General features: G+C 38.0%; 1 protein-coding gene across 6 annotated transcripts in view; it reads right to left on the bottom strand.

Moving 5' to 3' along the window:
* The window catches only part of SPAG9 (sperm associated antigen 9), a 150,837-nt gene that overhangs the window by 90,766 nt on the left and 42,774 nt on the right, over nt 1–17,297 (bottom strand). For all 6 annotated transcript variants that reach the window (XM_055090290.1, XM_055090291.1, XM_024130386.3 and 3 more), the window contains exon 2: nt 14,308–14,428. In XM_055090290.1, coding sequence (XP_054946265.1) covers nt 14,308–14,428 — 121 coding nt within the window. The remainder of the gene's footprint in view (nt 1–14,307; nt 14,429–17,297) is intronic.

Raw genomic sequence — 17,297 nt, 5'->3', positions numbered from 1 at the left:
ATTGGTTCTGTAGAACCTAGGGGCAGGACAGGAATAAAGACACAGACGTAGAGAATGGACTGAGGATAAGGGGAGGGAGAAGGGTAAGCTGGGACGAAGTGAGAGAGTGGTATGGACATATATACACTACCAAATGTAAAATAGATAGCTAGTGGGAAGCAGCCGCATAGCACAGGGAGGTCAGTTCGGTGCTTTGTGTCCACCTAGAGGGGTGGGATAAGGAGGGTGGGAGGGAGACGCAAGAGTGAGGAGATATGGGGATATGTACAGCTGATTCACTTTGTTATACAGCAGAAACTAACACACCATTGTAAAGCAATTATACTCCAATAAAGATGTTAAAAAAAGGGGGGGGGGCTTCCCTGGTGGCGCAGTGGTTGAGAGTCCACCTGCCGATGCAGGGGACATGGGCTCGTGCCCCGGTCCAGGAAGATCCCACATGCCGCGGAGCGGCTGGGCCCGTGAGCCATGGCTGCTGAGCCTGTGTGTTTGGAGCCTGTGCTCCACAACGGGAGAGGCCACAACAGTGAGAGGCCCTCGTACTGAAAAAAAAAAAAAAAAAAAAGAGTGGAAATAAAAGAAACAGAGGCTTAAAAACAGTAGAAAAAAGAAGATAAACAAACTTAATAAACCTTTAGCCAGACTCATCAAGAAAAAAAGAGGGCCCAAATAAATACAATCAGAAATGAAAGAGAAGTTACAACAGATTCCACATAAATTCAAAGAATCAAAAGTGACTGCTACAAACAATTATAAGCAACAAATTAGACAACTTATCTAAGAAATGGATAAATTCCTAGAAACATACAATCTTCCAAGACTAAATCTGAAAGAACTAGGAAATCTGAACATACTGATTACTAGTAAAGAAACTGAATCAATAATAAAGAAACAAGAAAAAACTTCCACGCAACAAAAGCCCACGACTAGATGGCTTCCCAGGGGAATTTTACCAAACATTTAAAGAGTTAATACCTATACTTCTCAAAGGACTTCAAAAAATTAAAGAGAAAGGAATGCTTCTAAACTCATTCTATGAGGCCAGCATTACTCTGATACCAAAACAAGACAAAGACACCACACCAAAAAAGAAAACTACTGGCCAATATCCCTCATGAACAATAGATGCAAAAATCGTCAACAAAATATTAGCAAACCAAATTCAACAAGACAATAAAAGAATCATACACAATGATCAAGTGGGATTTTTTTCCAGGGATACAAGAATGGTTCAATACAGGCAAATCAATCAATATGATATACCACATTAACAAAACGAAGAATAAAAACACATGATCACACATCTCAATAGATGCAAAAAAAGTATGACAAAATTCAACATCTATTTATGATAAAAACTCTCAACAAAGTGGATATAGAGGAAATGTACCTCAACACAATAATGGCCACATATGACAAACCCACAGCTAACATCATACTCGACAGTGAAAAACCAAAGCTTTTCCTCTAAGATCAGGAACAAGACAAGGATAGGCACTCTCACCATTTTTATTTTTGGCTGCGCTTTGCAGTATGCGGGATTCCTAATTCCCTGACCAGGATCAAACCCATGTCCCCTGCAGTGGAAGCTCAGAGTCTTAACCACTGGACTGCCAGGGAAGTCCCCACTCTCACCATTTTTATTCAACATAGTAGTTGAAGTCCTAGCCACAGCAATCAGACAAGAAAAAGAAATAAAAGGCATCCAAACTGGAAAAGAAGAGGTAAAACTGTCACTATTTGCAGATGGCATGATACTATATATAGAAAACCCTAAAGACACCAAAAAACTATGAGAATAAGTGAATTCAGTAAAGTTGCATGATACAAAATTAACATACAGAAATTTGTTGCATTTCTATACACTAACAATGAACTATCAGAAAGAGAAATTAAGGAAACAATCCTATTTACAATTGCATGAAAAAGAATAAAATACCTAGGAATAAATTTAACCAAGAAGGTGAAAGAACTGTACTCTGAAAACTATAAGAAGGTGAAGACAACACAAATAAATGGAAATATATACACTGTGCTCATGGATTGAAAGAATTAATATTGTTAAAATGTCCTTACTACCCAAAGCAATCTACAGATTCAATTCAATCCCTATCAAAATACCCATAGTGTTTTTCACAGACTAGAACAAATAATCCTAAAATCTGTATGGAACCAAAGAAAATCCCAAAGAGCCAAAGTAATCTTGAGAAAGAAGAACAAAGTTAAGGTATCATGTTCCCTGATTTCAAACCATAAAACAAAGCTATAATAATCAAAACAGTATGGTACTGGCACAAAAAAGAACACATATATCAATGGAACAGAATAGAGAACCCAGAAATGAACCAACACTTATATGGTCAATTAATCTACGACAAAGGAGGCAAGAATATACAATGGGGGAATGACAGTCTCTTCAATAAATGATGCTGGGAAAACTGGACAGCTACATGTAAAAGAATGAAACCGGACCATTTTCTTACATCATATACAAAAATGAATTCAAAATGGATTAAAGACTTAAATGTAAGACCTGAAACAGTAAAATTCCTACAAGAAAACACAGGCAGTATGCTCTTTGACATTGGTCTTAGCAATTTTTTCTTGATCTATCTCCTCAGGCAATGGCAACAAAAGCATGGATAGACAGTGGGGATACATCAAACTAAAAAGTTTTTGCACAGCAGAGGAAACCATCAACAAAACAAAAAGGTAAGCTACTGAATGGAAGAAGATATTTGGAAATGATATGTTGGATAAGGGGTTAATATCCAAAATATATAAAGAACACATAAAAATATCAAAAAACCAAACAATCTGATTAAAAAATAAGCAGAAGACCTGAACAGACATTTTTCCAAAGAAGACATACTGATGGCCAGTAAGCACATGAAAAGATGCTCAACATCACTAATCATCAGGGAAATGCATATCAAAACCACAAGGAGACATCATTTCATACCTGTGAGAATTGACTATTATCAGAAAGACAAGAAATAACAAGTGTTGGAAAGGATGTGGAGAAAAGAGAACCCTTGTATACTGTTGGTGGGAATGTAAATTGGTATAGCCACTATGGAAAACAGTATGGAGGTTCCCCAAAAAATAAAAACCAGAACTACTATACAATCCAGTAATTCACTTCCAAATATTTATCTCAAGATAATGAAAATACTAATTCCAAAAAGTATATGCACCCTAATGTTCATGGCAGCATTATTTACAGTAGCTAAGATATGGAAGCAACCTAAGTGCCCATCAACAGATGAATGGATAAAGAAGATGTGGCATATATATATATAAATAAATATATATATATATATATGAAGTGGAATATTGCTCAGCCATAGAAAGAATGAAATCTTGCCATTTATGACAACATGAATGAACCTAAGAGGATATTACCCTAAGTGAAATAGACAGAGAAAGACAAGTATCGTATGATCTCACTTATATGTAGGATCTAAAAAACAAAAGAAATATAACCAAACAGAAATAGACTCATAGATACAGAGAACAAACTACTGCTTGCCAGAGGGAAGGGTGGTAGCGGAGGAGTGAAATAAGTGAAGGGGATTAAGAGGTACAAACTTCCAGTTAAAAAATAAATAAGTCATGGGAATGTAATTATAACAAAGAGAACTCAGTCAGTAAAATTTTAATAAGTTTGTACGGTGACAGACGGTAACAACTTAGAGTGGTGATCATTTTGTGATACATAAAAATATCAAATCATTATGCCACACACCTGAAACTAATATATTTTAAGTCAATTATGCTTCAAAATTAATGAAATGGTAATAAGCTTCTCTAGCATAAGTATTATATACTTCCATCTTCCTCTTCACTCGAGTACAACTACTTAGTCTACTTACTTGAGGCCCTAAAATAATTTATTTCTCTATCCCATTAAAATTAAATAGGTTTTGGGACTTCCCTGGTGGCGGAGTAGTTAAGAATCTACCTGCCAATGCAGGGGACACGGGTTCGATCCCTGGTCTGGGAAGATCTCACATGTCACGGAGCAACTAAGCCAGTGCACCACAACTACTAAGCCTGCACTCTAGAGCCCACGAGCCACAACTACTGAGCCTGCACGCCACAACTACTGAAGCCCGCACACCCTAGAGCCCATGTGCCGCAACTACTGAGCCCACGTGCTGCAACTACTGAAGCCCGTGTGCCTAGAGCCCATGCTCTGCAACAAGAGAAACCACCGCAATGAGAAGCCCGTGCACCGCAACAAAGAGTAGCCCCCACTCACTGCAACTAGAGAAAGCCTGTGTGCAGCAACGAAGACCCAACGCAGACACACACACACACACACAAAAAAATTAAGTAGGTTTTTTCTTTTGTATAGTTACACCCAGATGTATTATACAAATCAAAACAAGACCACTAATATATTACCAGTTAACAAGTAGACAACCATATTCAAAAGAATATGATTCAAAGATAGTTCAAATATTAAGTTATCTACTTCTACTAGTTCTACTTATGAACTAGTAACTAGACAAATCAGGATGCCAATGAGAAACCCAAGGGATATCTTCCCAAAGTGGATGTTCACTGTATTCAACTCTACAAAACTAGGTAGGCTTTCAGACAGCCAAGGAAGAGTTTTGGTTGATTCTAGTTCTGAGACCAGCAGGATAAACAGGCAATTAAAGGGGTCGAGGGTGGCCATAAAATGTAATATATATCCATATAATGGAATATTATTCAGCCTTAAAAAGGAATTAAGTAACGATACACGCTACAACGTAGATGAACCTTATGCTAAGTGAAAGAAGCCAGTCACAAAAGACCATATATTATATGATTTCATTCATATGAAATTCCAGAATAGGCAAATCCATAGAGACAGAAAGCAGATTAGTGGGTACTAAGGGCTGAGGGAAAGCCAGGAACCATGAGTGCTAACAGGTATGGTGTTTCTTTTTGGAATGATGGTGTCCTAGAATTTGATAGGGATGATGGTTGTACAACTTTATGAATATACTAAAAACCATTGAATTGTATACTATAAAATGGTGGATTTTATGGTATGGAAATTACATTTTTTTTAAAGGGGCAGGAAATGTCATTCAAAGTCTATTCCTTAACATAAGCATCAGAAAATTGCATCTCAATTTAACAGTAACCTATTTTTTTAAAGTAAAAGTCAGGAAGTTAAGGGAACAAAAAAGAAAATCTCAACACTTAGTAAATGTTTGTTGAATAAATGAATGAATATTCAGTGAAGAGTTTTAAAGCGATAATAAAAATTAAACCAGAGTAACCTTGAAGTTATTAAAAAATCAGATGAGAGTACAAATCATAAATGCTATATTTTCATTAAAGTTTCCTCACCTTCTCTTCCTCAGGTTATTCACAGTAGAAAGAATCGGCACATGGTTGCTAAGCTTTAGTTACATTCCCTCCCTTGCCTCAATACTTGAGCAAAATCATGTACCATCTACTAAGGCTGTTAGGCTAAGGCAAAGACTAGCCGATACTAACCAAAGCAGTTTCTCTTTTTCTTGGGACACATAGCTAGACTACATATCCCAGCCTCTGTAAGTGAGCTTCTAACTGAGTTATATAGCCAATGAAGTACAAGTGAAAGCTATGTGTGCTACTCCTAGGCCTGGCCCAATAAAAACCTTCCACGCACAATCCTCCATTCTCTTTCCCCTTCCTCCAACTCAATGTAGGTATGACAAACTTGGAGCAAAGTTGGAAAAGGCCTGTGTCTCCAAACGAGCCACCCATGTATCAGAAACATCCAATTTAAATTTCACATAGGGAGGGAATTCCCTGGCAGTCCAGTGGTTAGGACTCAGCACTTTCAGTGTTGTGGCCTGGGTTCAATCCCTGGTTTGGGAAGTAAGATCCTGCAAGCCACGCAGTGCAGCCAATCAATCAATATAAAGAAAGAAAGAAAGAAAGAAGTTTCACATGAACAAGAAATAACATAACATCTGAATCATCATATACGTCTTTTGCAGCTTGTTGGCTACAGCAACTAGTTACCTTAACTCATACATTAGCTTGTAAACACACATTAAAAACCTTTTAAAAGGCATTCTAAATTATCAAAGGCGTGTCGCTTTGTGGTGCTTAAGAATAGTTTATATCTTTGTTATTCTGGATGATTTTCTGAATGTTGTTTTGGCCATTATTTTCTCCAACCTAACATCTCCAGCAAGTATCTTGACAGAAACTATCTATGACTTCCCACATTTCATGTTTTCTTTATCTGTGCTGTGATTCTGAATATTAGTATTATATTTTTAGGTATATGAGGTTAAGCACCAAGATCATATAAAACAAATTCAGAACCTCTCACGCTTTCCTTAAAATACTTACATCAGTACAACAACACAGTCAATGGACTCAAGTTTTCTGAAGGCCTAAGTCACATGAGATGGTATAGTGTTTAACTGAAAAGTACCTTTAAATGCTGGGAAGAGCCTTATCTTCAAAGTCCTGAATGCCACCCAGTAATCAGTAAGGGGAAAAGAAAAGAGAAGTAGAAGGGAAGGGAAAGTTGGGAAAGAAAGGCCCACCAGGGCAAAGATGTTAGACATCCCCCAAAACCTCAAGTATCATAAAGTTAACCTATACCTATACTGTTGTATTGTATCTGAAATGTTTAAACAAGAAAAGATCGTTTCTTGTTTAATAGTTCCCATGTGAACCCAAACCTCAAAATGATATCAGGAAAAATCCTCAAATCATATGATTTTACTCAAACTAGCTACAACCTGAGATTAACTTGAAATAAACAAGATTCTGCTCATCCTTCCTATCCCCAAACAACAGATAATCTGCCAATTTTTTTAAGCTGCTATTATTCTAGGGAGAAAAAAAAAATCAAACAAATCAAGGCATTGAAAACAATAAGTGGGTAGGGGGAAAGATAAAAGAGTCAAAAGACTAATTCAAAATGTCCCCCTTATAATAGCTAATGAAGATACTTCAGCCTCATTTTAAATGCTCTTTCTTTCCATTCATCTTTCCAAAGAGCAAGAGGATATGATTAAGGCAGGAAGAGCCACCTGCTCTACCTGCTCAAAATCAGAGCTTACCTCCTTAGATTGATGGCCTTTGCCAAGTTTGGAACACCTTCCATCTCTGTTGTCTTCTGCCCCATCAGACTGCTGATAGGCCTATGGGGGGAAGAAAGAGAAACAGACCTTCTAGAATGCCATATCCAACTCGTTATTTGCCTTCTCAAAAGGAATCATCAGTTCTTACTAATCGAGGAAGGCAGATAATCCAACTGTTACTTGGCCTCAGAAGATTGACATTGGTCTTTCAGAAGCTTTCCTTAAACAATTTAGCACCAAACATCTCAACAGGTAAGCAAGAATCAAGTGCTCACTTAAGAGCAAATAAATCACAGGCACAACCACATCAAAACTGCAATAAAAACCTCTGCTCTGCCAACTAAGTCCTTCACCATGTCCCTGAACTTAAAAAGATTTTTCAGACAGATATTACATGCCACCTAAAGTCTATGTAGGGAGAGTCCATGCTTTCCCTCAGCACATATTCCTATGTATCACCTTCATGGTCAAAAAATACTTCCTCATAATCAACCAAAAACAACAAATTCATTTTCTCTGATTTAATCTTCCAAATTTACAAAAAAACAACTTGGTATCTTCCTTACTCATTCCTTTATGTTTGAAGAATAACCAAATCACTCATGTTTATTCTGTTCTCTAAGCTAAATCACCATCAATCCTTTAACTCTTACTCATAAAATTAATTTTCCATGAAACCTTTAGTTCTAGATATTAATTATGAACTACAACCTTAAGTTTCTCAGTAAACAACAGTAGACTTCAGAAATGAACAGTCCAAATACAGATAATAAAACATAAAACAGGTCTGAAGACCACATAGATATTACCTAATGAAGCAGAAGTAATAAAATGTTAGTGTTTGCATAAGTTATCTTGTGCCCAATTATCTGCTTTCCCTCTCATACACAAGCTCTTTAAAAAAAAATCCTTGGGCTTCCCTGGTGGCACAGTGGTTAAGAATCTGCCTGCCAATGCAGGGGACACGGGTTCGAGCCCTGTCCAGGAAGATCCCACATGGCGCGGAGCAACAAAGCCCTGCGCCACAACTACTGAGCCTGTGCTCTAGAGCCCATGAGCCACAACTACTGAGCCCACGTGCCACAACTACTGAAGCTCACGTGCCTAGAGCCTGTGCTCCGCAACAAAAGAAGCCACCGCAATGAGAAGCCCGCACACTGCAAGGAAGAATAGCCCCCGCTCGCAGCAACTAGAGAAAGCCTGCACGCAGCAACAAAGACGCAACGCAGCCAAAAAAACATAAATAAATTTTTTTTAAAAAATCCTTACATAAAGTTTATTAAATATACAGATATTTTTAATATCGCAAAGATATTAGATTCAAGTTAAATGAACTAAAAAACTAACTTTCTATATAACAAATTTTATTTTTGTATCTTTTTAAAATAAGGAGATATAAATTTGAATCTCCTAAAGCTGCCTTAATAAATATGCTTTCAACAAAAATATAAATAATCAGTTGTCTACTTTCATTATTCTAAAAATAATGTAGAAAGGGAGTGCCTCTTGACAAGATAAAATTTAAATGAAAGAAGTAATCTATTACAGTATTATGGAAATTCTGAGTATTAACATTCTTTGCCAATTGCAAAGTACAGTAAAGGAGCTAATAAAGCTTTTTATTGGCCTGAAGGTATTTTTTTAAATAACTTTAAAAATAGTGACAGAAAATATTTAGTCCCTCTCAACTATTAACTTTGGTGTGAAGCTATACCTGTTAACTGAAAAAGATTATTTTTCTTCTGTGTTGTGAAAATTCTCAATTTATCAATCACATCACTAACACAGCCCTTGCTTATAAATAACTCCCAAATCTGAAGTATGTTTTAAGCCATTTATTCCTTTAAAATTGAAAACATGTTTATGATTATACTACTTTCCCATTATTTTCCATCTAATGGTGTGCTAATTCTTATGACCAAAAAGGAGAGTTTTCCTTCCAACAATGTGTTTCAAGGTAAAGGCTTGAAGGTATTTTATTAGACTAAAATCTATACTAAGTTTAAAAAGCAAATGAATGTTATATGGGAGATGGGAAGTATAGAAAAGTCAGAGTATAAAACTCTAGCACAAATGTCTTCAGGTGTCAAAAATATTTTTCCATTTAACTTATTTATTTATTTATTTGGCTGCGCTGGGTCTTCACTGCTGCTTGCGGGCTTTCTCTAGTTGCAGCGAGCGGGGGCTACCCTTCGTTGCGGTGCTCAGGCTTCTCACTGCGGTGGCTTCTCTTGCTGCAGAGCAAGGGCTCCAGGAGCGTGGGCTTCAGTAGTTGTGGCACATGGTCTCAGTAGTTGTGGCTCGTGGGCTCCAGAGCTCAGGCTCAGTATTTATGACACACGGACTTAGTTGCTCCACGGCATGTGGCATCTTCCAGGACCAGGGCTCGAACCTGTGTCCCTTGCATTGGCAGGAGGATTCTTAACCACTGAGCCACTAGGGAAGCCCCCATTTAATTTTTAAAAATGGATTTTCATTCAAAGGAAGAAAGAGCAGATTTGGAGATTATTTAAGTAGCTTAAAATCACTGCCATCTAGGGCTTCCCTGGTGGCACAGTGGTCGAGAGTCGGCCTGCCAATGCAGGGGACACGGGTTCGTGCCCCAGTCTGGGAAGATCCCACATGCCGCGGAGCAGCTGGGCCCGTGAGCCATGGCCGCTGAGCCTGCGCGTCCAGAGCCTGTGCTCCGCAACGGGAGAGCCCACAACAATGAGAGGCCCGCGTACCGCAAAAAAAAAAAAAAAAAAATCACTGCCATCTAAATCTTGCCATCTTCTCCACAATTCAAGGAAAAGGTCATCTCTTATAAACTCAAGTAGCTTGAGAGCAACAGAATTTTCCCAAGAGAAAATCAAATAAATAATAAATGGTTCTACATCAGCTCTGGGTGCTAATATGTTGTAAATAATGATTCAAATTCATAAGTTATGATAAATAATGTGGAATTTGCTACTAATTCTTCCTTCTCCAATTCTGTTCATATAAAAAATGACCAGGGCTTCCCTGGTGGCGCGGTAGTTGAGAGTCAGCCTGCCGATGTAGGGGACGCGGGTTCGTGCCCCAGTCCGGGAAGATCCCACATGCCGCGGAGCGCCTGGGCCCGTGAGCCATGGCCGCTGAGCCTGCGCGTCCGGAGCCTGTGCTCCGCAACGGGAGAGGCCACAACAGTGAGAGGCCCCCATACCACAAAACAAAAAAACAAAAAACAAACAAACAAACAAAAAAACAAAAAAAATGACCAAACACTACTAAATACCAAGAACCACTACAATGTTCAAATTCCTTGCCCTACTTCTGTAAATGTATCCTAAGAAAATTACCAAAAGAGGACAATCTACAGGTGTGAAAAAATATTCACTGTAATATGATTCACTACACTGGAAAAAATGCCCAACCAACCAACAGAAATTTTTTGAGTTTGAGTTTTTAAAAAAATTCCCCTATATTTATTTTTACCAATTCACTCATTCCTTAATTCCACAAAGGATTTGAGATAGTTTACAAGAACATATCTTAACAATTCACTATACATGTATAAAATGTGGAACAGGAAAAAAACAATTTAAATATGCCACCCAAGTAAGGCCCAAACCAGTTGTTATGGTTGTACTTCAAAATTTGTTCTGAGTTTCTGAGTAGCCAAGTTAAAAAAAACAAAGTAGCCATTAAATAATTCTCATTAGAGAAAAGGAGAAAGCACAGTTCCTCAGGAAAAACAAGAATTGTTAATAGATGGCATAGCTTCTGGATGATAGGTGTTGACACATTTTAAAAAAAGATTATACAATAAGGAAAATACTTATGATAATGTTAAAGGAAAGATGCAAAATTATGTATACACTCTGCAGTGACATAAAAGCATGGTACATATGGAAAAGACGAGAAGGTCATACACATAACCTCTTTCCCCACAAAACTATGATTTCTTTTACTGTAATGACCATATCATATTCTTCTCTGACAAAACCAAGCCTAGAGGCTGAATGCTAGGCAGATAGTAGTAGTTTTTTATTTTTAACATATTAAAATGTCTGTATTTACTTAAGATAGTATTTGGCTTACAAGAATAGAAATAATCCGTATATAACAGAAATAATGAATATAAAAAGTATTTTCTGATGAAGAACTCATTGCTGCCACACTATGAATGGCCAGGTTGATTGCTTACACCTTACATAGCTGAAAAGCACTAAAGGCCTCAATCCACAACTTCCTTATTCCACTCCACATATATTTCAGATTCTTCCTTAAGGCTTACAAGATGTTAACTACCAAGAAGTATTACTATTATACCCAGATAAGGAACAATATGTGGCCTTTTAAAAATTGCTTTATTTATGTTGGAAAAGCCAAAATAATTCTTATGTAGTTCAAATTTTGAAGAGAGCAACCAGAAATCTCCAAAATCAAACATGACCATAAAATTATAACAAATTTTTTATATCATCAAAAATTTAAAAATCATACCACAACAACCTGATAGATTCCATACTATTAAAAGCTGTCAAGTGTGTTCTTTAATTCAGTTCCTATTTTTTGACTTCTTCTTGCTTCTCAAATAGCAAGTAACTACAACCAAAATTCCCCTTTTAACATAAGAAGTAGTCCCAAAGCAGAACTTGGACTTTCACTGTGGCTACTTTTTAAAAGGGATATGTGACCTAAAACACATCAATCAGAACTGACAGTCTTTTAAAGTTAAAGACTCTAACATATTTATAAAAACAAACATGGAAATTAGACGATATTGTTATCATACAGCACTCAAAAAATAGCACTAAACACAAAAAACTGCATGCATCCTTCCTCTCTATAGGTATCATCATCAGTAATTTCTTTGGCCTTAAATGCTTATTTAAATACAGATGTTCAGAACACTAAAAAACACATTTAAAACATTTAAAAAGTTAAAAAAGTTGGGTTACAATAAATCTAATAAAAATCACTATACAGGCTTAAAAAACCAAAATTACAATATTAAAGTCCAGATATTCTGTATCCTATTATACAAAAAAAAGAATTAATATATTCTGACATACATCCATTTAAATATGTTTTCATCTTTTTAAAAGACATATTCCCAGTCCCGTTTTTCCAATAGGATAGGGCACTGATGATACTTAAAGATTACCTCCTACCACCACCTTTTTAAAAAATAAAGGGGTTTTGATTCATATTGGAGATCTGGGGAAGGGGAAACTAAGGCGGTAAAATGAAAAAAGTCAAACTATTTCCACCCCCCCCCCAATTTTTTTCAGATGTTTAAAATGTGGTAAAATAAAGACTCAGAAGAAAATTTTTAGATATATTTAGATTTCATATTATATTCATTTAGAAAAAAATAGAAGAACGAGGAAAACAACTAGATGGAAAAGAGAAAAAGATTCCAAGGTATCAAAGGAGAAGGGAGTAAGTTCCAAAGCATAAATGAAAGGAGACTCATTATAGCCTTAGCTCATGGACCAAGAGATTATCAGCTTTGTGCATCTCAACGGTCAATTCTGATGAACCACAGTTTTAAGTTCTTTAACTGTTACTTAGACAACAAGATTTATTTCAAAATGGAATAGCAAGGGGAAAAGAGGGGATAGCAGACATCCACGGGGAGAAATTCTTGAAAGAAAATTATATTAATAACAAAAATAAAGTTATCAGATCAAATATAGCTCAAGACCATATCCAATACTTGGTGAGTAATTTACTCATCACTTCCATAGAGAATTATCAATTATTTTTAAATGACACCTTATTTTTAAGAAATTATTTTGAATTAAAATAGGAAACATGGTAATCAGTACTTCTGAAAGAGAAATGAGAGAATGGACACCAAAGAACATGACAATTCCAAGAAAGGTAGGTATGACTCACTGGACTGGATAACGATCTTAATTTAAAAAGCTACTATATCAAGTACAAGGTAATTCTTCCTTTAATATTTTCTTATCATAGAAGCAGATTATTTAGTACATCAAAAGATTCTAGAAAAGGAGTTCCTTTCTAAGTCAAAAGAAAATTTCCTTATCTAAAACTTGATACTCCTCAGAAGTCAAGAGGTAAATGTACTTGGTACAAGAATGAGGTTGGTTCTGTCACAACTGCACCTTTAGTGTTTTGTTCTAAAATACTATAGTCCCTGATATGAAAATGCAATCAAGTTAGGATTCACTGTTAACAAAGGAAGGGTACAGCACTCTAGGTATCTACAAGCCTAAAAGAACAAAGACATGACACATGGCTCATTTTGTCTCACTCTGGTGGCCTTCCATTACCAAATATCCATTGGCTCCCTTCTATGACATCTGCTTAACAGCCATTTGAGTTCTCCTTGAATTCTAGAATGCCTAAACTCCAGATTCCCAGTGATTCTAGGTTTAGCTCTATTGGACTCTTCCAGAGTCATAAAGGGAGCAGCCAGTTATCATACACACTCTAAGCCTGGTAGTAAAGGTTATCCTTCATGAATGCCAGTCCTTTTACAGCAGGTTTCACTATGTAACCTTCATGGGTGGTGTGGGAAGAGTAACTGCGAGCCATCTAGAAGCTTACAATCCTGGGAGGGAAAACTGGAGAGTGATCTGCCTGAATCAAACATGAAAATATGCCATAAAGTTTTTTTTTTGAATTTTGACTTAATTAGGTCTACTTTCATTAGACAAAAAGGGGAAGAAGTCCTTGGAATTTGAAACAATAACTATTTTTGAATCAAGAATATATGAAATTATATTAAAAATGAAATGATTCTGAAAAACGTCATTCTATTCCCCTAAGTGTCCTCGGTTTTCCATAAGAAAGGAATGAAAAAGAATTCAGTAATTTTTTTATACATACTTCAAAGCTAAAGTTTCTCTTACATTTTAAAATTTCAAAGCAACACAGAAACCAATGGAACTTTGTGTAACTGGTCAAAATTTGAAGAAATGATTCACATGTACACACCCCAGAACCGTGCACAATGGATACAGCATAATGTTAACTACTATACAATGTAAGCTACAAACAAAAGCTGAGAGCTAAATTGAAGAAGAGAGTCCTATAGGTGTCTGACTTAGTCATTTCTGCAGACATGGGTACCACATGAAAATGTGAACAAAAAAGAATAAACCAGGCTCCCAGGTCTCACTCTTGAGTGTGGGGTGACAATCCCAAGGATATATCTGGAACCGTAGTCAAATGTCAGGATGAGTCATTCCACTCTTTAACATAGTTTACTTACTCTGGTCAGCATAGTTTTTGGCCTTGAGTTCAAGTTGTCTTGTTTGAGATTCTAAAGATTCCACTCTGGTCTGTAAATCCTTTTTTTCCTGTTCTTGAGAGTCTTCAAATTCAATGAATTTCTAATAAAGAAAAATACATTATTTTCATTAGATAAATGAAAAAGTTTTAACATTATAAACCCCTGTGTTTCTTGGTATCAAGAATCACAACTAGGAATTAACTACTCAAGAAGATCTCAGAATCATGAACTTAGGTTGATTTTTACTTTCTCTATAAAAACTAAGGTTTAGGGGACTTCCCTGGTGGTCCAGTGGTTGAGAAACCGTGCTTCCATTGCAGGGGACACGGGTTCGATCCCTGGTCAAGGGAACTAAGATCCCACATGTCGCACAGCACAGCCAAAAAATTAAAAAAAAAAAAGTAATAATTAAGGTTTAAAATCTCCAAATATAGAAGGGAAAAGATGACAAAATAATATTTACGAAAGTGTTTCCACTTCATTATAATAGGCATTCCAAAGAAAATACATAGAGATTGGTTCAGATGGCGGAGTAGAAGGACGTGCTCTCACTCCCTCTTACAAGAACACCAGAATCACAAGTAACTGCTGAACAATCATCAACAGGAAGACACTGGAACTCACCAAAAAAGATACCCCACATCCAAAGACAAAGGAGAAGCCACAATGAGATGGTAGGAGGGGCAAAATCACAATAAAATCAAATACCATAACTGCTGGGTGGGTGACTCACAAACCGGAGAACACTTATACAGAAGTCCACCCACTGGAGTGAAGGTTCTGACCCCCACGTCAGGCTTCCCAATCTGGGGGTCTGGCAACGGGAGGAGGAATTCCTAGAGAATCAGACTCTGAAGGCTAGAGGGATTTGACTGCAGGACTTCAACACGACTGGGAGAAACAGAGACTTCACTCCTGGAGGGCACACACAAAGTAGTGTCCTCATCAGGACCCAGGGGAAGGAGCAGAGACCCCATAGGAGACTGAACCAGACCTACCTGCTAGTGATGGAGGGTCTCCTGCAGAGGCAGGGGGTGGCTGTGTGTCACTGTGAGGACAAGGACACTGGCAGTAGAAGTTCTGGGAAGTACTTCTTGGCATGAGCCCTCCCAGAGTCTGCCATTAGCCCCACCAACGTGCCCGATTATACTCCAGTGTTGGGTCGCCTCAGGCCAAACAACCAACAAGGAGGGAACCCAGCCCAACCCATCAGCAAACAAATGGATTAAAGTTTACTGAGCTCTGCCCATCAAAGCAACAGGCAGCTCTACCCACCACCACTCCCTCCCATCAGGAAACTTGCACAAGCCTCTTAGATAGCCTCATCCACTAGAGGGCAGACAGCAGAAGCAAGAAGAACTACAATCCTGCAGCCTGTGGAACAAAAACCACATTCACAGAAAGACAGACAAGATGAAAAGGCAGAGGGCTATGTACCAGATGAAGGAACAAGATAAAACCCCAGAAAAACAACTAAATGAAGTGGAGATAGGCAACCTTCCAGAAAAAATTCAGTCTCTTTCTACCCTTTCATTCCCTACCCCCCTTTTCTGCTGATGGTTCTCTCTCATCATTCCTAAAAGGATTGTAGAGATCTTCATTCCAATAGTTCCCCTTCAATGTAACTTTAGTTATGGAACTCTGCAATATCCCAGTACATAAAACATAAAAACATAAAGTTCAGGCTGAAAGAGGTCAGGGAGAGAGGGGGTTCTGGGGTACCCTAACTTGGATTCCACTTGGGCCTTCCCCATCCCTTTGAGACAGCTCTATAAAAAGCCCTTAATTTTCCTCAGTAAAATGTGAAACACATTGGTCCTTGTCCAGACCACTCAATTTACAAATGAGGAAACTGTAGCCTAGAGAGTTGCCTAAGAAAAAAACCCCTGTTTCCTAATACTCCTACTAAAACTAGAACGCTTTCTCTTCCTCATAATCTCTAAATTTCTGGGTTAAAAACAATTTCTTATAAATTATTCTATAAGTTCACACCATCCCTCTATCTCAAATTCCTATTCAAAATTCATAGGTCAGTACTTGAGGCCAGATACTCTGCTAGGGACATGTGATCTGCTCTCATTTAACCATCACCATATCCCCTGGAGATCTAGAAATTGGGCACAGAGAAGTACTTGAAACTTCCCAAGGTCACAGAGGTAGTAGATTGGAATCCTGGTCTATTTGACTCCTAAAGCCAAACCTCTGACTCTTGCACTTCTAATCCCAACCTTTCCCAAATCTTTGCCTATCTTTTCACAGGCTCCCAGAAATACAGAACTGTAAGGGATCCTGTCATTTCACACAGGATGTACTTCTTCATCCAGGCTTCTCAGGGAATACCTACCTCATGCTTCAGCCAAGCACAAAGGCATTATGCCTACCTTAAACCCCTAAACTCAGGCTTCAGAACTATAGAGATGCTCACCCCCACCCACCTCCCCAAATCATGAGAGACTTCTACAATTTCCTTTACAAGCGTGAGCTACATATACGTTCAGTTTCACAGAGAATAGGGAAAGTTAAAAACTCTTAATAAAAGAGCTACAGGGGGCTTCCCTGGTGACGCAGTGGTTGAGAATCCGCCTGCCAGTTCAGGGAACACGGGCTCGAGCCCTGGTCCAGGAAGATTCCACATGCCGCAAAGCAACTAAGTCCGTGCGCCACAACTACTGAGCCTGCGCTCTAGACCCGCGAGCCACAACTACTGAGACCGCGAGCCACAACTACTGAGCCCGCGTGCCACAACTACTGAAGCCCGCGCACCTAGAGCCCGTGCTCCGCAACAAGAGAAGCCACCGCAATGAGAAGCCCGCGCACACGCAACAGAGTAGCCCCAGCTCGCCGCCACTAGAGAGAGCCCGCGTGCAGCAACGAAGACCCAACTCAGCCAAAAATAAACGCGTACCGCAAAAAAAAAAAAAAAAAAAGAAAAAAAAAGAAAGCTGGAGTAGCAATACTCATATCAGATA

This window comes from Physeter macrocephalus, chromosome 14 (genome assembly GCF_002837175.3).
Source record: "Physeter macrocephalus isolate SW-GA chromosome 14, ASM283717v5, whole genome shotgun sequence".
NCBI lineage: Eukaryota > Metazoa > Chordata > Mammalia > Artiodactyla > Physeteridae > Physeter > Physeter macrocephalus.
This window is presented reverse-complemented; position numbering and strand designations above follow the sequence as displayed.